This window comes from Falco biarmicus, chromosome 3 (genome assembly GCF_023638135.1).
Source record: "Falco biarmicus isolate bFalBia1 chromosome 3, bFalBia1.pri, whole genome shotgun sequence".
In the NCBI taxonomy this organism is placed as follows: domain Eukaryota; kingdom Metazoa; phylum Chordata; class Aves; order Falconiformes; family Falconidae; genus Falco; species Falco biarmicus.
In genome coordinates, this window is record NC_079290.1 from 71,250,197 (window position 1) to 71,273,589 (window position 23,393).

A 23,393-nucleotide genomic window follows, 5' to 3' on the forward strand; every position below is an offset into this window, starting at 1 on the left:
CCCAAATGATTCAGACTCAATTGTTCTAAGTTAACACCACAACACACTGTTCAAAGAGTTCTGCTAGTATATCAGATCACGCCACCGAGAATCTCAAGGCTATTGTCACTAAATTAAAATTAAATGCACAATGCAGAGTATGTTGAAAAACTGCACCAAGACGCACTATATTGAAATGTGTGGGATTGAGTGCACCCTCAGCAAGTTTGCAGATGACACCGAGCTGGGCAGGAGTGCTGATCTGTTTGAGGGCAGGTGGCTCTGCAGAGGCAGCTGGACAGGCTGGAACGATGGGCCAAGGCCAGTTGTGTGAGGTTCAACAAGGAGAAGTGCCAGGTCCTGCATGTGAATCATAACAACCCCACACAGTGCTATGGGCTTGGGGAAGGGTGGCTGGAAAACTGCCTGGGGGGAAAGGACCTGGGGGTAGGGGTGGACAGCTGGCTGAACACGAGCCAGCAGTGTGCCCAGGGGGCCAAGAAGGCCAATAGCATCCTGGCTTGTATCTGAAACAGTGTGGCCAGCAGGACAAGGGCAGTGATCATTCCCCTGTGCTCGGCACTGGTGAGGCCCCACCTCAAATCCCGTGTTCAGTTCTGGGCCCCTCACTGCAGGAGGGACATGGAGGTGCTGGAGCGTGTCCAGAGAAGGGCAGCGAAGCTGGTGAAGGGTCGGGAGCACAAGTCTGATGAGGAGCAGCTGAGGGAACTGGGGTTGTTCAGCCTGGAGAAAGGGAGGCTCAGGGAAGATCTTATTTGTCTCTACAACTACCTGAAAGGAGGCTGTAGGCAGGTGGGGGTTGGTCTCCTCCCAGATAACAAGCAACAGGATGAGGGGAAATGGGCTCACATTGTGGCAGGGGAGGTTTAGATTGGATATTAGGGAAAAAATCTTTACTTAAAGGGCATTCAAGCATTGGAACAGGCTGCCCAGGGCAGTGGTGAAATCACCACCGTTGGAGTTATTTAAAATTAAACACGTAGATGGTGGTGCTTAGGGACATGGTTTAGTGATGGTTTTGCCAGCCCTGGGTTAATGGTTGGACTTGATGATCTCAAAGGTCTTTTTCCAACCTAAATGATTCTGTAATTCTATGAAGTAGGTTACCACCCACAATGTAGTTAAGGTCCTTCCTACTGAAGGACCAGCAATATTTACAAGGGTCAGGGTATCACCCTACCATTAACTCAAGCCACTGTCTTAGTCTTCCATGGTCATAATTCATACTGCCATCCAACAAATACTTAGATTTTAAGTCTACAGGACTGGCTTTCAAAAACATGTCCACTAGGATTTGAACAATATTGAGAATTATCCTAAATACCCATCTCATAATATAAGGCACCACCTGAAGCAATTCACATGCCTAACAGAGGACTACAATAGCCTGAAAAAATTATCTGGGGGGAAAAAAAAAATATATATCTTAAGTTCCAAAACTCAACCCCCATAAAAATAATCTTTGAAAATATTCAGTGTTCCGTTTTCTAAGGAGAGTCTTAATGTTGTCTGAGGAAGAACTAGGACAAAGCCAGGCTACTGCACTTCCTAATTCTGTTTTCACATGATGGATACAGGAGTTGTGTAGCTACACATATATATATATATATTTGTAGTTGAATTTACTGGATCTAACTAAGCTTTTTTTGTGTCAAATCATCTTAATTCTTCCTCACCCTTGTGCAATACCTTCTATCTCAAAGGGAAAAAATTCCTGCAGCTGTGTATTTGAAGCTGGGACAACCAAATGAGTATTCTGCTTGCTCATTTGAGATCAATCGCATCTTTTCAAGTCCCTCAGGCTACCTGCCAGGGCACACTACAGATGAGAAATTAAATCTGTCTTTGATAGGTACCTTTTTACTTATTCCACAGGCTTTTTTCTCTCAAGTTCACTGACAAATGCCTTTTTGCCTCCTAGTTCCCCACATACAGCACTACATTCACCTTATGCTTAAGTGTTTCATAATACAGCATTAATTCTCCCCAGTTAAACTACTCTTCTCCTGACAGTTGCACATAACCATAAGACCTGGGACTATTCACAGGAAGCAGAATTAGAAAGGAACTTGGAAGACCATCTAAACCAGGCATCCCACCCCGATGCCTGTGATACTGGTGACTTGTATAATGGACCAAAACAGGTACAAGAAAAGCAATCAATGACCTACATCAAACTCAGCTACTAAGAAGCTGAGTAACAACAAATCTAGACCACCTTCTGCTGCAAAGGAGCATTCACAACAGCCATGCCTGCTTTTAGCGGGGCCTCATCAGTAGGCATCCCATAACCTTTTCCGACAGGCTAACAAAATGGCTCTCCTGAGGAGAGCCATCAACCACCTCTCTGAATCACTTCCACTTTTTATTTTAGCCAAATAACTTTCAGACCAGTGTTTTTTTTCCAGGCAAAGTGGCACGAATGCAATGAAATCCTCATTTTTGTTTATAGTTTCATTTATAGTTCATTTATGAACCTCCAAATTTGTTACCGTACTGAGTTATTTTGCTTACCAAAGACACAGCAGCAATACAATTTAAGTAACTCTCTGAACACTAACATTAGCAGACATTACAGGAATAGCCAGACCCAGAGAGATCAGCAGCTCAAGTAGTGAATGTGAGTACCACTCATGGCCATTTTCCAAGAAAAACCAATAGCCCCCTAATCAGTCTGTCTAGCAAAGCACTTATCAACACCCCACCAGTGAGAAGTTGTTTTCTGTCTGGAAACACAAAGATTTATTAAAACCCACTGCTATTTTTTATTACTCCACAACCAAAGGAAATACTGGTGTAGTAGAATTAAAACCACAATATATACTTTAGTTTATAAGAAGTCTGTACCATAATTCCTAATATTGAATTCACAGAAACTGTTCAAAACCAACTCTCCTCCAGAAACACGAGTTCTCTGTGACTGAGTATTGCAGTATAGAAGCACATAAACACGGAAAATCCATGGTACCAAGTGAGCTTCCAACATTGAGGCTTAACACAAAGGATAAAAAAAACCCACAAGCAAGCAAAAAAACACCCAAACTAAAACCTTCCTAATAATGTATATGCAGAAGGATCTTCTATAATTTTATATAGAAGGTCACTTTTATTAGGTATTACAGAATAGAGGTGCATAAATTTTAAGGTAAGTGAGTTACTAAATCAAACACACCAAAACCACTAACGATTTCAACAGCAAACAATGTAGCGGAACTTAGAGATTTCTAAGCTATAAAAGGATAAGGTCTTGGAAACTGAAGAAGTACCTGCTTCATCAGATTTATCTGTAGTGTGTGTTCCACATCAGCTTAAAAATAGCTGGATGACTTAACTTACACATTTCAGTTATAAATATCTTCCACAATATTATAAATTGGTATAAAATGTAACACATACGGAGGTTTGATATAGTTTTAATGTTTAGATTTTGTATTTCATCACATTGGGGCCTATCATTTCCCAGAAAAACATCTTTATATTGGCTATAAGAGCAGACAGAATGATGGTTTTGTCATTAAGAATCAAACATTTGGCGGTGCATCAATAATTCTCTTTAATTTGCTTTACCCTCAGAAGCTGGCGTGAGCTGTTGGGCCCTGCAGTGTGCTTCAATAATAGTACATTAAATGGAAAGTATCTATGCCTGGCTGACCATTCTGAAAGCTGTTTTTGAGTGGCCTGAAATCAGCTATTTGGACTCCCTACAGAGACTTGCCTTCAAAAAGAAGCAGATCATTTGTAGTGCAAATAATCCACCATCTCTAGAACATCATCCTAATAGTGAACTACTAGTGGTATGAAATCTGCAGGCATAATAAACCCCAAAATATTGGCAAAAACATTCTAGTGTTGCTATAATATGTAAACACAAGCAAAAATATAAAGGTCAAATGGGGGGTGGGGAGAGACAATAACAATCTTGACTCCAGCATTTAGTAAACTATTACAGCAGGCCCAAGCTGGATAACTGAGTAATATTCACCCTCTTACTATAAAGCTGCTATTACATCCATCAAAATCAAAGTTAAAATACTTAAAACTTTAGGACATACACAACAACTATGTGCCATAAAACATACCATTGCTTACAACCCAGTAAATAAACACTAGGAACCAGGAATGACCTATGCAGCTTTACTATTCTAATTCAAAAAGGCAATGCAAATTGGGGAGAAAAGACTTGGTCTGTCACAGGATTTTATTTTTAGTTCTCACATTTTACAGCTTCTGCAGCACTAGTCATGCTCATCATCCTCTTAAGTTAAGGACACAAATAGTAAGTACAGAGAACTCATAGTATTCCAGTAATAAAAACAAAGACCAAAACACCTGGCTGCCTCATACTACTTAGCCCACTACACCTACTCCCAGGGGAAGGAAGACAATCTCTGCTGTAACATCTTCTCCTCCATCCAGGCCTTAGCTCTCTGTAACAAGCTCTCATGAGCTCAATTCAATGAGCACATGAGAAGATTAAGCAATAAGCTTCTAAGGTGTTTCAAATACTTGGGGAGGGGAGGGGGGGGAGGATACGGGATGGGACGACAACACATCACTGTTTTTAGGCATAACGGCTAAGACAAGAACATCTCTAAACACTGGGTATCCAGCAGCCCAAAGACTCTCTGAATTACCCAAGCAACTAAAGCTACAGCAAACAAAATAAGGACTTCAGTTGTTAATGCAAACCTTAACAATAAAACTCGACATCACAGGCTGATGTTGAGTACAGACTTACTACAGTATTTTGTGAGAACTTTACAGAAAGTTTCATTGTCAATATCTTAACTCAATGAAAAGATGAGCCAACCAAACTGTTAAACACTGAGATAATACTTAAGGACAACCATAAAAGGTTGTAGTAAACTGGAAGTACGAATGTCCTTAATTCTCCCCTTCTCCCCAACTGATTCAAGGTTATTTGAAAAACTATTACTGATGAAAGTGTTAGAATATATACAAAAGTATAAGTAAAAGTAATTTCAAGTATGTAGAGTGACTGGCTTAATAAGCTGATACAAACCTAATCATAACACTTGCTATTTATTTGTGTAGATCCTGCAGTAGATCTCAGAACAAAGAAAGACAAAAAACTCAATTAGAAAAATCCAGCAAAGACTGCCTGTCAGGCTTTGCCTTCAATATACTCCTCCAAAGGATTTCATTGCCTTACTTGAAAATTGACTTCTAGGGATGGAAATTACGAGTACTTAATGCTATGCTTTTGGTTAAGATCTCCCAGACACACCATATAGATGGATGATTGCAAGTAGAAGAGAATACCAAGTGTGAAAAAAAGAAGCTGAAAATGTAGTTAAGTATTTGAGATCTGGGAGGGTATTCCAGGTCCAAAAAACCTGAAAACACAAAAACCAACCTACCAAAAACACACAACCACACACCCCCGGCCAAAACCAAACCCTCACAAACCCCCCAAAAATCAGTGATACTGGAAAAGGCTACTCAGGAAGGAGGTAGGAAATCATTCACTTAACAGAGACAACATTATAATGAGAAAGAAAAAATGCTATTGGACTTGTAAGTTAGGGAGACTAAAAAATATCTAATGTAGCACATTACATACAGCCAGGTCTCTTCATTCTGCCGCTGCTCTGGAAATGCTCCAGGCAGTTACAGAACTGCACTGTTCTACACTGTATTCAAGCCACTAGATCTGCTCAGAGGAGGAGATTCTACAGCCATGTGCCTAATGTAACCGCTCTTCAAAAACACCAACATTCAAACTTTGTATCAAGTTTGTATCAAGACATATGTATCAAGACGTAACTACCACTCCAACACAGGAGGGTACCTGAGCAGCTTTGAAGCATGCAGCCGCCTTACGTGAATACTGTTGCACCTCTTTTCCAGCTGAGGCTATAAAGGGGTTCCCATATGCCAGTGATTCAAAGATTTAAGCCCAGAGGCATTTACGTTTCCTGTGGTCACGAACTGGTCTTACTGATCTTTGGGAAAAGACAAATCAGAATTTCCTTGGCCACTCCCACCAGTTTGAAGAATCAGCTTATTTTACATTTCAGATACTGAGTGGATTCTGTTTGCTCCCATGAAAGTTTGGTGGTTTGTGGGTTTTTTTTTAATGCTTGAGATCTCTTTCAAGATCACAAGATAGGCTCTCGTACTGTTGGGCAACTACATGCATGTATACAAAACAGAGCACACAATGGTGCCAGTGGAAGACTGACTTACTGACTTTTAAATCTGCAAGTAAGAACCAAGACACTTCAAGCCGAGAATTCTCATTATATGGAAAAATCCTCTCTAACATCAAAAAAGTTAGATTGTCAAAAGGGGAAAGAAAAAAGTAAATGAAATCAAATAATTTTCATAGATACGCATTTTCCTGTCCTATAAAGTTCTCTCTTTAGATAGACACAACTATTGGGTCAATGTAAGTGTCAGGAATATGCTGCAGATATAAACTAATAACTCTGTGCAGTGATTCCTCAGCTGCAGTGCTGCTTACAATTTCGTAAAGCCCAAATATTATAATCAGTATTGATTAGAACTGAATTCCTGCTGTTAGTACTCTTTGGAAATCGCAAGTCACTGCAAGAAATTATACCTGTGAATGCTGTAAAACTCTGAGAAGCATAAAACGATACAGCTGATACTATACTACAAAAAGCACTGTAACAAAAACCTCAGTGCTATCCATTTGTCTTTCAATATGCAGCAGATGTTCCTTACATTTTACTTATTATGGGATTAAAAAGCAACGTTTGGGATTAATACCAGCATAAAATGAGTAAGGTTTGGCATATCATTTTCATGTATTTACAGATGTGGGGAAAACCCAACAGGTAACCATTTGTTAGTGTGTGTACAAATAACAAAGCAGAAAAGCTCTGATCTCCTCCTGGCTATGTGAAAGGCAACTTAGAGTCCACCATGACTCCTAGTTGGAAGGAAGACCTGAGCAGAACATATTCTTGATGCTGACAATGGAAAGTTACCTCTTCCTCTTCTTGGTAGTGAAGACCTGCACCATTTGTTGCACTAGTGTTTCTCTGACACCTCAATAAGCCAATTCAATTTATAATCCCAGTCCTTTTTTTCCCCATTAAATGAGAGAGGCTGAACTCATATAAATGTATGTTTATGGATGCAATGAGAAAGAAACACTGGAGAATGCCCTTACAAATTTGCAAAAAGAGGTTCACTGATGTATACAAGCAACTCTGGGCTAAATGATGAGGCAGGTACGGCTCCATCTCAGATTGCCGTCTAATATATTGTTTGATGCAATGAGTAATTTACTGGCAGGATAGCATGGAAAAATCTAAATTGGGGTTTACTTACAATGCTGATCGCAGTCTACTCTAGCAAACACCACTTGATTCTTATCTGGATATTCTTCCTTAATTACGTTAGAAGCTTCCTCAAAAATAGGATGCAGCATTTGGCTGAAGCGGCACCTGTGGATAGAACACAAAATCATAACTTCAAAATATTAATTTGAAATGTTTTACTTGATGACTCTGGGAATATGTCAATATTTGAAAAAAAATGAAAACAAAGAAAGAAAAGCTACTGGAAAAGCACATCTATTGGTAATCATCCCAGTAACTAACTAGGTAAAAATAGGTTCAAAAGTAACTTAAATAATTCAGGTTGGGGTGGGGGGAAATCATTCTAGATTTATCTGCTTTATCCCCCATGCCTCCCTGCTTTATCTGCTTAGGAAACATTATTAATCCATTAAAAGTCTTCAGGAAATATATTCTATTCATGAAGTCTGCTCTTCATTTTTTCTACCTCAGTTATCCCTGGGCAAGTAATTTTAAAAATACAGTAAGAGATGTTACTTGAATTGTTGAGATTCAACTACTCACCATCAACTTCAAAAAATACCACAGAGATAACTTTCTAACTGTCAAAAATAGAAGTTATAAGTATTGCTTATTATATTATTGCTCAAGTTTGGTAGAATTTTAACAGACTGCTATTACATCACTATGAACAAAGAGAATCCCATGGGTCCCTTTGTCTAGTCATGTCAGATTCTGAAGCAAATTCTCTCTTTCTGCCCATGGAAAAGGCTGGAGCATTGGAAAGATGCCTTGGTGGCTTTGGGGAGTTTAGGGTAATAATGGACCTACGCACTAGTGTTAATATATATATAAAAAAAATTTATAATCTGTTCTTCTTAACACAGAGCAGAATTTTAAATTCAAGACATAAAACAGCACTGTGGAAGTTGACAGAATGAGACCTCATGGAGCAGACTTGCAATAAAACAGCCCGCACTGAAGCCCTGCTTAAACTTAGCAGCGATAGCCTGGGGATGCTGTTACATCTACACACTCAAGTGAAGAGGCAAGTTTTGCTCTCAAAATACAAACAGGGCTTAAGGCCATTTTCTGAAAGAAACCTGCTCTGGGCAGGACAACTGTATGCTACCCATTTATGCAGCATGTTATGTTACATTCCTCATTCCTCGTTCTTCTGTTCTCACAGCAGAGTATCTACATCAGCAAAACTGTTCTGTTCTCATTCAAAGGTCAAGTTACATCAGAGGCTGGCAGCATGCTAGGTTGAGAGGTTATTACTGAATGCCTACCTGTAATGATCATAATTAAGGCTGTGATGTTTTAAAATTATGGCTTGCTATAATGCGAACCAACTTGCAAGCACATGCAAGTCTTTAAATTCAAAGCAAATCTATTCTACAGAGGATCTGATAACAGTGGGGATTTGCAGAGTGAGCTATGGCAATAAGGCCCTAAAACAGGATGCTTGTTACCTTATTATATTAAGTTTTAAAATACCAGTATACTCCCCTTATCACAGAAGTATCAGAACATAGTTTTTTACCCTCCTGCAGTACATCTTCTGGAAAATCCAAAAATGATTTTTCAATTGCAATACAGACCCCAAATTTCAGTGTATTAAATTTACTCTCCAAGGTTTGCATTCCTTGGTTATCTTTATTAAAACCTTTTGAAGTAGCCCATGATCCACCAGCTATCTGCAGATCACAGACTGAAAATAACTATCTGAAGTTTCATTTATTTACTTATTTCAAAAGACAGCCTTTGCGGCATAATTTTATACAGAACAGGTAAGAGATTAGACCTAGTTTCTTTCTTAACTAGTTATTTAGTTGTACTATTGTTATAAAGAAAGACATTTCAAACAAACAGCTTACTTGGTAAACAAATGCAATCTCTCTAAAGAAAAATTCTACAGTTTCAAATGTGCCTCAATTTAGTCTGTGGTAGCAAATGAACAGATGCAAACTAATTGAACATAACAATTGTCTATAAAATGACAGAGGTATATACAAAGGTTATTAAACTGGTTTCGATTGGCATAATCTCTATGCAAAGTTTAAATGAAGGCATTAAAAACATCTTTGAGAACTTCTGCATGAAAAGACTGGGTATGAATTTTTCAAAATCACTTTTACAAAACAATTCAAATTACCCTGCTACTAGTTGAATGAATTATCAGTAAAGGCAAACTGTAAATTTTTCATGTAAAGCTCTGTATGCTTTCTATTTCTAGGCCATACAAACCTACAGACTTAGACGTACAGTGGGATGTGAAGGAGGTGAAAGGAATCAGAAGTCTAATCACCTACATAACCTTTGAGTCTGAAGGCCAATGCTTTATGCTCACAAAGCAAAACAGCAGGGAGAGGAATATTTGAAGTGCAGTACTTTGGTTTATATATTGCTTTACTTCTAACCTCTTTTTCTATATTAATTTACATGTTAAATTTTACTTTCTCTGAACACTTTTTCTGGTTTCGTCCTCGCTAAAGATTCTTTTAAAAATATTAAGGGTGGAGCAGAAAAGAACATTTAAAATTACTTCTTACACAATTTAAAAAAAAAGTGTATGGTGCTGAAATTAATTCTAACAATGAATCTGTATGCAAGTTTTTAAAAAACAATTTTTTTTCAGGTAAACTGTTCCCTTTCAGTATGTTTTTCATAACGTCTAACCCATCTGGCCCCAAATTCTTTCCTTTTCTGGATGCTCAGATTTCATCCCTCAATTATAATTTCTCTAGTTCTCCACTTGGAAGGTCTTCTAGATTAGAGGAGGAATTGATTTTTAGTGTAAATTCAAGCTGCCTTCTTTTTAGCACACAAGCATGGGACCAACATAGAATAAAACAGAAAAATGGAATATTTTGGACTATAGTATGATAAGGAGCAAAAAGTTAATGAAAACTGTCTAAGAGGGAAAAAAAAATCAATTACATAGCATGCTATACCATACTACTACAGAAGCCTTTTTTTTTCTCTGATAGGAGCCCTGAATGGAAGAAAAGATGGCAGAACAGCAAAAGAGGAAGTAATCAGGACATAAAAAACCAACTAGTTTGAAAGCAACATATGACTGTATTTTCAATTACAAAACTATAGCCAAACATGAGTTTTCAGAAGAGAGAAGTTTAAACATAGGAAAAAAACCCAACTTGTATAACTTACCAATCAGCATAAAAATTAACTAAAGCAACATCTGCATTGTCTGAGAGGAAAGAAAAAGAAAAAACCCAATGTCACATTGTGAAGCAAACCTTAGTGCTTTTATCTGAGATTATAAAAATACACACCACAATTATAAAAGCAAATATTTTAGATTATCCCGCATACAACTTAGTCTAATTGCTAGAAAACTGCCAGGATAAATCTTATCTGAAATTTAATCTATATTAAATGGGAAAGTGACAAAAGAAACCTTCAGTCAATAATTTTATTGACTTTATTGATATATCAGACAGAAAAAATGTCAATACTTAAGGTATTAAGACATCAAAGTAGTAATTAAGTAACGCATGAGACAAAAAGTAATTCTGGATTTAAAATTAAGGCACTCAAAGCCAGAAGTTGCACTCTAGCATATCTTTTAAGCATTAGCTAGATTTTTCATAAGTGTTAAAAACAGTTAAAAGCTGAAGTGTTAGCTATTTGGGTTAGAAGAATGACCAACATGCAGTCTGCCTATGCAGCTTGCTCTGGTTAGTCCTTACCTGCCTTATTTGCTAAGAACCTGGATACTAAGGCAAAAAGGTAGCAGAGAAATCTTTAGTCCCCAAAAAAGAAAAATGCTACGGGACAATAATACAAAAAATGCAATACTATAGGGATACATATGATGAGGTAGTAAAATCATGCTCCTGTATATTATTTTTCACATACAAAAAAAAAAAAAAAAAAAAGGAAAATAAATCAAAACCATGAAGACAAATCTCTTGCCCAAAAAATTAAATCGTGATATTTACACAGTATAACAACCATGCTGTAAATTCATTTTTATTAATAGTAGTGGCCTAGACATTGAAAAAAACTTGAAATAAATACTGGAACTATAGAGTATCAGCTGCAGCTTTATAAAGCAGAAGTTTGCAAGACAAATTTGCACTATTGACAAAGTTACGAAGCAGTTATGCGCAAAGATGCTGGAAGCCTGGAAAAGACAACATCAAGAAAAATACAACTCTTGAGAAAGCTGGGAAAAAGTACAGTTTTGATTAAAATTATGGCATTAAGATTTTCATTATCAGCAAAGAATGCAAGTGGTAAACAGGAAATTAATAAGCATAGAGAAATATAGAGTTACCTCCAAGGCATAAAGTATTCATTGAAAGTAATCGGATAAATTTAAAAAGTACTTACACTTTGCATATATTTCCTTTTATGAATAACGTTTTACAGAAGGATTTTACATTTTCCACTGTATACAAGTTATTTACAAACAGGTTTCATATCCCTCATCATACATTTACTACACAAAGCAATCCTGCAATAGTAGGCAGATTCTAGTAGAGACAAATAAAAGAGCATAAAGATTTTTTTCTCCATATATTGGAAAAAAGTTATTACATTGTTTCATATGAATATAACCAGATACTGGCAAACTGCGTACTTTTCAGGAGAAAAGGTTTCAAACAAGGAATACACATCTGTTTCATTTAGAGGTCTCCTTTCTATAAGCCACCAGAATCAGGACAATGCTTAACCTGAGGAAAAGCACAGCAGAACAAGCAAGATACTTAAGGCCCATCACCATGGGTTTCAGTTGCTGCTGTTTTGAGGGGAACTTCTAAGATGCTGCCTTGACAGGTTCTGCTTATGCATTCAAGCACTCCTATCTGCAAACAAGATACCAGCTATTTTTCTCAGACACTTCAATCCTCAGATTCAAAAAAAAATCCTCGTTGAGATTACAATGAAGTTAATTTGTTGGGTGATACACTAGTTCAGACAGCTAATTTTGATCATAGGCTCTTAATAGCTCTGTGTCAATTGCAATTCATATATTCAAAGCTAGGGTATGCATATTCACTTAATAGCTTTGCAAGACTCGCACAGGTAAGTGACTGTAAACATACAAAGAAAAAATAATATTCAAAATACTTACTTAAAATGTCATCTATATTTCCGCTATCTAGACTTGTTATTTCACTTCTTGTTGGATTAAAAAGCCAAGACACCTAAAAAGAGAAAGCAAACCAGTAAGGTATGTAAAGTTTCAGCAATAAAGTGGTAACATATCTATGATTTTAAACGATACAGTTCAAAAGCTGGAGAAGAGCAGTAAAAGAACTGTATGTAATTCAGTCTATGCATTTCAGCTGCCAGCAGTACTACAAATATACAAATAAACACTATTTACAGATTTAACATACTTTCATATTTAAAGCAAAATTGGCTCTCTCAATTTGATTTTCTATTATGCTGGCAGAAATGTTACAGGTAAATTTTGTACCTTTAAGAATAACTTACATTCATAAATTCACTCTCAAGAAAGAAATGAAAACCCAGTTTAGCCACCTAAATCTCACACAGCCCAGTAGCACATAGGCTCAGAGGTTTCACACAGAGACAAGTAATTCCTTCTGTCACTTACAGGGCTTGCCTGGCTAAAAATTTTCTCATTAGGTAAAGCTTGCAATTGCCTCCATTTGTATTGCTGTTTTAGAAAACAGTTTCAGTGTATCTAACTCAACTAGCTACAGTCTTTTATCTCCTTCTGTATTTTTTCTTGACACTGCTTCAGTTCCACCATATCAGACTATAAAAACTGAGACACCGCATCAGCCAGATCATTTCATTAGAGCAACACACGCATGACTCTTAATGCAACTATCACCGCAATACGCAGTTTTATGGAAGAGCACTCTCATGTTCACTGCAACAGGCTGAGTTCGTTTATCTCAAAATGCAGAAGTGAAAAGCGGGGTAGAGTTGCTGCTCTATCCCAGGTGAGAGGTATCCGTAATTTACAACTTATTTTTGCTTTGAGAGAGATAAGCCTGCAAGTTTTTGAACAGGACAATACAGATTCTGGTCTGGGATGCGAATGTTTTCACCCTGAGCAACCTGGTCAGAAAGTCAGCACCTGTCTAAGCAGGGCCAGGGCTTGGACCAGACACTCCACTGAGGTGCCTTCCAGCCTCATGTTTTCAGTGGATCTGTGGTTCCTCAGCTGACAGAGACGGCGGGAAAGGAAAAGGAACGTTTTCAGTAGAGAACTGACAGGAACACACAGGTCAAGGAATCAGACAGAGACCAGAGACTGACAATGATATCTGAAGAATTAATTAGTCCTTGCACTGAGATGCAGTGGCACAAAACATATATACTACTGATGTTCCTGGAAATTTAGTTTAATCCTTGCAGCTGTAAAGAAAATCTGCTTATGGCTATGGAGTCAGAGCTGATTAAAGACACCAAGAAAAAAGCTAGCAGCATAAAGAGCATCCAAATAATGTCAAGTAGAGCAGCTGGATACAAGGATCCAGTGATACAAGGATATCTGTATTTATGGAAGAGCCTGAGACCCATCCTGGACCTATACTAGAACCATGACTACAAGCAACAAGCCTTCAGGGCACACTTGCCTTTGACACCATTTACAATTTATCAAAAGATTAATCCAGCATCAAACATCAAGTTTTCTAACATTTATGGAAAGCGTATATCAAATATTGGCCTCAAAAAAACCAGCCAAACTGTATGCCTGCTTGCATTAAGATCAGCTTCGAAAACTATGGCACACTTCTGCAGCAAGACAGTGTCAATAGCTCTCAAACTATCACTGTAAATGGCAAGCAGGTGAGATTTGCAGCAACCATTTTCAACTTCTTCTGATTTATGGATCACTAACCACTTTTCAGTGAAGATACCAATCCTTTCATATTTCCCATACAGAAGCCACTGGGCAGTACATATGCTCCATCTTACACTACAGGCTAAAACCCCACAAGCTGTTATAGTACAAAATATGTACCAGTGCTTCTCACTTGGTAATTGGACAAGAGACTAATCTTATATGCAGGTCTGAAGATCCGAGGCAGGGCTGCACAGCCTTCCTGCAGCACTTAAACTGCCTGACACAAATGTCTGAACTGTGGTTTTAAGATGACTGTAGAGAAACAAAACTAACAGTTGAGCTGTAAGGTCCATAATCAAAATTAAGTGTAATTACACGGTCTGCCAAAAAATATCTGATTAGGCAAGCTATGTAATGTACAAGTTGCAGCAGGCCAGTCTTGGGGAGGTTCCTTTGAAGATGCTGGTGGTGTTGACTGTTGAGCAGTCAGGGAGGACTGCCTTCAGTCTTTGCAAAGAGAAGCTACATATATATATATATATATATATATATATATATATGGACCCTGGCCCGCATCAGTCAGATTACTTTCAGATGAGTGACAGTCAATGGCAACCATCAGTGCTGATACCTTCCCATCATTCCTTGGGTGGTGCATGGGATGACACTTCCATAGTGTTGCTATAGGGAGGTGCTGGTAGTAAGTAGTTATATTTATAGTAATAGGTCAGTTAAGCATGTGAATGCACTGGCATAGTTTTTGTTTGTATGCACATGCTGTTTTGTTGCAAGTATTAGGTTAGATGTAACTTGTGTACAACTGAAGCAGTAGCTATGGATTAACGATAACAACTGGAGTATTGCTTTAGGCAATATAGGACAATGTAACTCAACATTAATTTTGTTGGCCAACATCCGATGTTCCTACCACAGATGACTTTGCAAACTCATCTTAGTTCCAAAGGCTTTAGCTGCCCCACAAGGTCTCAGTAACCTCTGATCATACCCTTGAAGACCACAGAGTTACTTACCCTGTTTATAACCTTAGATAATGCTTGTTGACACAGAGAATCCACGTAAGCCTCTAGAAAGTGGGAATTTTTTAACTGCTGCACACAGCTCTGCATCAGCATCCATACTTGGAAAGAATTTCCACAGTAAGTCTCAGTGAAATTATTTTCACAGAAAGCTCAGCAGTTTGTATTGTCTAAGTATACCAAACAGATAAGACACCAATTTCTTAAACCCACATGGCTTTTTCTAATACAATTTTATATTAGTAACACAAATCTCATCTAATAGAATAAATTACATGTAACATAGATAAGCATATTATCTGCAATCGGGTAATAGGCTATGTTATTGAGCAGATATACTTAAATACATCAGGAACTGTAGCTGCATTTGTAAATCGCTACAATATACCTTAACTTCCAATGCAAATATTTAACTGCAAAATCAAAGCACAGGGCTTACTAACCAATAAAACCCTCTACTAGACTGTGCTATGTGCAGAAAAAGCAAATTAAAACTTTTTTATAGCATGAATAAAATTTTTGATTGCTTTCTTAACTCTTATTGTGGAAAAACATGGTGCAAGCTGCATATACTGAAACAAAGACCTCAATCTTCATATATTGAAGGTGAAAATGAAATTAAGCTGTATATCCTATTGCCCTTTTATATTAAACAGTAGCAGAAAAATACTGAGACTATGAACACTTTCTCCAAAAGCTGCGCAAAACCTGAGATAATTGAAAAAAGTTTTCCACTAGAAGCATGAAAATTTCTATCTTGTCAAAATACATTCATAATCATGTTCTTAATTGTGGGTGCCAAAACCTTCATAAGTAGATAGGCTCAGGGGGAAAAAAAAAATATTCCCTGAAGAAATGTCAGTAACTATGCAAAAGACACTTCAGCTGAAGCTTTCATAAAGGTATAATGCCTGTAAGGAAGAAAACACATTCTTTTGACTCAGTAATCTTGCTCTCCCACGAGATGCAAGAGGGTTTATGATATTACTAGCATTAATACTTAACATGAAGGAATACAAATTCTTATTTAAATTGCTAAGAAGCTACACTGTTTTTCTGAACTTTCACAAGGCCTGTGCTTGATACCCACAGGCAGATAACAAGATATTTTTGAGGAGATCATTTTTGAATGTCAGCTACACACCTTATAAAACAGGTCTTGAACATATGTTCTGAAAAACATTCTGGCTAAAAAAAAAAAAAGTCTTCACAGTTTTTTCACTTTCAAATGCAAACTTTGCACTCCACTGGCCTACAGAAGGACATAGAATGTAACTGGTGAGAAAAACATATTTTCCAACCAACCTCACAAAACAGCTACAAACTCAATGACGAAAGCACCTTGCAACAAACAATTAAAAAGGAAAATTACCTATGTAAGTACATGTGGAAATAACTCAGGTCACTGCTAATTTTATCCAATATAAAGGCAGTATTTTTATATTTGTGTTTTTTAAATACTTAAACTACTAAAATCTCTGAAGGTAAAACTATGAATGTAATAGTATGAAAGAAAAATTTTCAAAAAATACAGTAGAATATTAAAATACTAAATACTTGAATGTGAAACCGCACAAGTTAGATAAGTGTGTTTGTAACCTACTCACAATCATTTAACACTTTAGAAAAATGACAAAAACTATAGACTAAACCAAATGAATGCAGAAAGCGTTATACACTTACAGAACACATTACTGAGGGGACAAAGTCAGGAATTGAACTGCATTCAAAAAGGTAAAATTTGTGCTTATACAGGGGGAGGAAAGAGGATGTGGCACGTGTTATTTTTACTCTTCTGGTCCTCAGAAATACTGTCAAATAAAGCAGGAATATATTAGCTCAGGTTCCTGGATATTTCTGAAGATGAAACTGCTCATGTTTTTCCTGGAAAATTTAATTTGTAAAGAAAACCTAGTACTCCTGGTCCAGTTTTGATCCCCACTTGAAGTTAAAAATTAGTTCGCCACTTCTGTTGGGAGCCAGTATTAGTTGCTTCTGAGTAACTACAAATTAGCTGACATTGACTCATTCTTTCTAATGAAAGACCTCAAAGCACTGCCCAAAAGACAGTATTATCCTCCTCTGACACACAGCACACCAAACAAAATGCCTGAACAAACCCCCTTCCATTCACTCCCAACCTGGCAGACCTCTGCCAGGCTTCATATCCCTTTTCCAAACAGGAAACAAACACATTTTCAACTTGTCTTCTGCTGACTGTGATGCTGTTCAATTGCCACTCCACACATTCAATTAATGAAGTCCTGTACTACTTTTGGCTGAGATAGTGCTAATTTTTTTCACGGTATCTAGTATAAGACTATCTATGTCTTGGATTTGTGCCGAAAATGGTGTTGATAATATCGGGATGTTTTAGCCATTGTTGAGCCGCACTTACCCAGAGCAAAGGCCTTGTCTGCTCCTCACCCCACCCCACCAGCAAGCAGGCTGGGGGTGCACAAGAAGCTGGGAGGGGACACAGCTGGGACAGCTGACCCCAACTGACCAAAGGGATATTCCGTACCATATGACATCAATGCTCAGCATTAAAAGCTTGGGGAAGAAGAAGGAAGGGGGATGCATTATGCATGATGAAGCCCTGCTTTCCTGGAGATGGCTGAACACCTGCCTGCTGATGGGAAGTGGTGAATTAATTTCTTGTTTTGCTTTGATTGCATGTGTGGCTTTTGCTTTACCTATTGAACTGTCTTTATCTCAACCCACGACTTTTCTCACTTTTACTCTTTTGATTGTCTCCTCCATCCTGACACACGGGGAGCGAATGAGCAGCTGTGTGATACTTCATTGCCAGCTGGGGTTAAACCACTACAAGCCCACTGGTTATTCAGGAGATTTAGGTCAACCATTTATCAACATTCCACTCTTATCAGTTAGTGCTGTTAGTTCTTTAACTGAAAACTGAAGAGACAGGCCTATAGATTTAGTAGTGTTTGTTTCCAAGTTTATCATACTTTATACACCACTTTCTTGCAGAGGAGTTTAACAATTTAACTGTGCATAATCTTAAAACTACAAGAAAAGGGAAAAAAAACCAGGTCTTTTTAGTTCTTCACATCTTTATTTTTTAATTCACATAATGAAATAGAGGTCCTGATTTGCAGAGCAAACTATCTGAGGAATACAGAAAATCTATTATTGGAGCATTATGATTTCTAATTAGTAGTACACCTTCAAGGCAGTGAATAAGAACAGTCTTCATTTTCACTTGCTGAACTTTCCATTTACCTTTTCCTCCTGCTGGGAAATCCTAAAGGCACACTACTAAACCACCTTCCTCCTCTACCACAAAATCATTTTATGTTTAGCAACCAGCTCTAGCCCACACCTAATCCAGATTGACATGTTGAAGTTACTACCTGAAGTCCTAGCCCCACAGGACTCTGCAGCTGACTTTCGGTCCCCGAGTACTTTTTTCCTTTATGCATGCCGCTAATCTGCTGCTGCTCTGAGGTCTGCATTAAACTCATGGACAACAGGAAGCAGACGGGTTTACAGCCTGCTGTAGGATGATACAAATTGACAGCAATCCCAGGAGACAGCAACGCCGAGGCTGACAGACATTGTAAGAGCCCCTGAAGTTTGGCTTCAGAGCCATCCATCAGGAGCATCTCGCTGGCAGCATTCCCAGAAGCCCTATAATGAACCACAAAGTTCAGGGCAGGGAGAGATAACAGTAAATAGAGAACGGTGGGGAAAAATAAAAAAAGAACATTATTCACCCTCTCAGTGAGAGCAGTTCAATTCTTAATTGTCACCACTTGATTCCAGACTGTGCCTGAATACTTTCATAATTTAGACTAACTGCTGCCATCCCTGTTGATTAAGCAGGATTTTTGTTAATAATGTAAGCTCCTTTCACTACAAGACTATGAGATAAAACTGTATTTGTTCAGAACACTAACGATCACTTCTGAGCTATATTTACATTTTCAGAGCAATTTTTAAATTCTTACCAAAATAATCCTTTTTCTGTTATTTTTCTCTCAAGAGCCGTATCTTTAATCAGGGAAATTTTAAACACTCAAAAGAAGCTACTAAAAATAGATTTAATAATTGCAGTGACTACCTTCCATGAGAACAGAGATAAAAATCTAACTCAGCTGATATATGGATATTATATATATATATATTAGAAAAGTAAACGTATTTCTTTAGCCTTGATAGACAGTTCAATTTTATAGCGATTTAGCCAAACAGTGCTATAACTGCACAGAGTTTGGTAGAGAGACCACCATATTAAAAAGAGGTAGCACAACAGGTTTTTTCCTTCACATATCCTGTCATGTACTCCCATTTCAAGTGTCTGACAGGAATACTTGGTGTAGGTACATGTATTATTAATATTGAAGAACTTTTTGCCAATGAAAATGTTGGGAACAAAAAAACCCAAACACATTCATAATTTAGAACAGTATCTTTGAAACTCCAAATAATATTGATTTGACACTCCAAATCAGAAGAAAACCTCACAGCTAATGGTTTCTACAACTGAACTTAACATACAAGCAAAGGACCTGTAGGATTGTTGTGCATGACTGGGAATGATTCATAGCTGCAAAGATATCTATCTCCATGGCCTGTTACCACAGCACCAAACATTCCCAGAAAAAATGGGAAAGTTAACCTCAATAGCTTGTGAACTACTATAAGAAGACACAAGATATTCATTCAAAAAGTCCATTGCAGAGATGAAAATTAAACCTCATTAACACAATGTGCAATTCAATGCATTGCATTTTTTCCATAAAGCTATTAGTAGCAGAATCATGCACCCAAACACAACTTTAAAGCTTAAATCTCTGGGCACAAACTTATGGATAATTTTCTTTTATAGAAATGTTTAAGTCGGGGCTCAAAAAATGACAAAGCATGTCTAAAAAAAGAAAGATTCACAAGAGGTAAGACCTATAATTTATTTTCAGTTGAACTACTTCTAATTTTCAGTTATTTCTCTTGGCCTGGAGGGAAAAGGGCAATCTCTACTGAGGACCTTAATGCACCAGTTTACTTGTCTTAAACACCCATTTAAAGGCAACACAGTCCATATACCTACAAAGATGTAAATAGGTGTCTGAACAACTGTATTACTTCATGAATAACGTTTAGTAGACTGCTCCACATCCTCAGAAATGTGAGCCTACCTTAAAGGCTGTTTCACATTTTTAAAGCCATGAATTTAGCTCCCCAGGAAACTACTGAAAATTCTGAATCTTTATAGATACTTCCTTTACCAAGCTTCTTCTCTTACACAAGAAGCTAGAATTCCTCTGAAAAAAGAAAGGTATAATTTGTACAGCTTAGGAAAAAACCTCATGTTCTGATAACTCTTCCTTTCTTTCACATATCTACAAACTGCTCTGATTATCTGGCAACACCACACAGATGCACTTTGAAGAAGGAATAAACCACTTAAAATACAAAGGCAATTTCCAAAATTATTAATGCAAGTTAAGCAGCTGTTGCTGTGTGTGAAAGCCAGCACCTATAAGCTAAAGCTGTGATCCAGCAATACAAAATAAAGGGTATCTCGGTCTTGTCAAGGCTTTGATAAGGCTAACACTGCAGAATAGTTTGCTGCCCCTTTTTACTACGGAAAAAGGCCTGTTCCCTATTTCAGCCACTGCTATGCTATTACACGTAAAATCTATTACCGTAAGTGCTCATTGTAGAGAGTTTAAATCTTGGAGGTTGTGTTCTTTAATGCCATTCCTCACATTACAGATCACACATGTAACCTTGAAATGCAAATAATTTCTAAATACTTTCCTCTCTGCATTTGAAGATAAATCAAATACCATTTTTGCACTTATAATATTTTTGAAATTATTTTGATGCATAGCATTAGAGAAGAAATTGTGTGTCGTTTCATACAAATTGTCAAGTCCAACCAGAAGGCTTATTAGGAACTGTGTTTTGCGAGCCACACGGAACATTACAGAAAACAACATACTATCCTGTTACTCCTTATGACCTTCCACAGTCTTTCCTGTGCCCTTTATTCTAGTCTTGACACACAGGGCTACCACAGAACAAGAAATCAGAATTTATTTTTTTTTTTCCACATAACATATATATACACATGTGCGTTTTGTTCATTCTTGGACTAACAATGAAAACTAAAATGTATCCAAAACTTTTTATGTTATTCTGTGGAAGGAGTGGCCATAGAATTCAGAATCTCTTCTTCAAAGCATAATCTTAAAATGAAGAAACCAAAAGTAGCATTTTCATGAGAAACTGTATTTACCATGTCACATGAACATGCTACCTTGGAATAATCTGGATTGAACATGTAAATTGATAACTGAATTTGCCATACTTGCTGCCTACATACATTCTACTGCTTTAAAAACAAGACACTTTCTATTTTGGTATATTTTAATACAAATCAGTATTATTGTTCAACAAGACAAATACCAACTCATTTCAAGTGAAATGCTCAGCTTCAACACCTACTCACTTTTTGCTGCTTATCCTTTTATTAACCATACAATCAACCTGCAATACTGAATACATTTTTACTCTTCTGCTCCAAAACATTGTTACCTATCTCTTTGCAGAAAGGTGGGAACTGTAAGCAAAGACAGGGCTGTTGAGTTTTACCTTTCAGGCTGGAACTTGTTTTAAAAGTAGGTATGAACTACTGAAACCAACTGCTCAAATGCAGATATAAGGGCTATAATAAACATGTATAAACAAGCCCTCCATGATAGAAATACCTAAGAACCAATTTAGATAAAATAGCAGTCAGATGGCACAACAAAAGTGCAGCATTGGAGAAATGTGCATTTTGCATATTCTTATCAGCATTTATAAATGAAATATCACAATTCTGCAAGTCCTGAGGTGCAGGATCCATACAGCTTTAAACTATACAGCTGAAGCATTGGATTTAAAAAAAAAAAAAAAAAGCAAGACAACAAAAAAGAGCAGTAATAGTGACAATTAGACAAACAAAATACTAAGGTGAAAAATACAGGTAGGGTCATTCTCACCCAGTCCACCCAAAGGGAAGCAAAACATACTGGTTTACTTACCACTTGAAAGACAACCTAAAGGAATACAAGTGAACAAACCAGTCTCTGATAACACTATTTCAATTGTACTGTTCATATTAGTGCTGCTGCTTATTTGTACTACTGAATAACCTCAGTTTGAAAGCATAGAACCACAGCCAGCTTGATTTGCCTCATCCTTATTTGATGATGAAGGCAATGATGATTAGAAGTAAACAGCAGAGCAACACTCCCTAAAAAATACAGCAAACCTACACAAAACAATTAGCAGTTCAAGTTAAATACTCTCCCAGTTTTAGCATTACATGGTCATGCTGCCCCCTGCAACCTCAGCCAGAACTAACACACACATGAATACGCATGAAACCACCCCGGCTTACTAACCTCAGATCTAGAGCTTTTAGCAATACTACTTCCAGTATCACTAAGACCCTTCTTGTGCTACAAATACTTTTTTTCTTCCTTGACCATGATCGAGATGCCACATTTCCTCACATTACCTCCTAGTATTTCAGCAGGATGTTAAGATTTTGTTAACTATCAAGACAACTACGGTACTTTGTGACACAGCTGTCTGTAGCATACAAAGCCATTTTTTCCATACATTAAACCCATTTGAGATTCAGTCTTGTGTTGCTGCCTCTCCTCCCTCTTTTTCTGAGGAATCACACCTTTGAATTTTGAAAATAAAAACTTTCTAAAATACAATGGGGTTTTGCTGCATCAGCTTCTCATTCCGTTAAGAACTCTGAACTTTAGAACAAATCAATTTAAAACATCATCTAAATTTCTGTTACTTTATTTTCTTTTCTTCATTCCAGGCAAATCTGTGATGTACACTCCATAAACTTGCATTCTACATGCAAACTCCAATCATAGTATATTGAAGCTCCCTGGCAATCCATTAGCTTGTCTCTAACAAATGCTTTGCCTCAATTTTTAGGTTACTATTTATTATTTGCTACCTTAAAATGACATATGAGAAGACAAGGGATAAGATCTTTCTGATTAAGCAGTAATAGAAATACTACTCCACAGCTGCATTCTAATTGACACATTGGCATTGGAAAAATTTCTTGATTTAAATGAGGAAAAAAAAAAAGATAAATTTTACAATTAATCCATTAGGTATCTTCTACAGAAGAACATTGATTAAAGCAATGCTACCTGAATCTGAAGAGAAAAATTCACCTTTGGGACCACAGATGCATGTAGCTTGAAGAAT

The 23,393-nt window shown here is 37.3% G+C and overlaps 1 protein-coding gene across 1 annotated transcript in view; it reads right to left on the bottom strand.

Moving 5' to 3' along the window:
- ERP44 (endoplasmic reticulum protein 44) overlaps nt 1-23,393 on the bottom strand; it is a 55,324-nt gene that overhangs the window by 21,766 nt on the left and 10,165 nt on the right. Inside the window, exons 2-4 of the mRNA XM_056330440.1 lie at nt 12,400-12,472; nt 10,467-10,506; nt 7,324-7,439 (exon numbers count right to left, since the gene is read on the bottom strand). Of these exons, the coding sequence (XP_056186415.1) occupies nt 7,324-7,439; nt 10,467-10,506; nt 12,400-12,472 (229 nt within the window). The remainder of the gene's footprint in view (nt 1-7,323; nt 7,440-10,466; nt 10,507-12,399; nt 12,473-23,393) is intronic.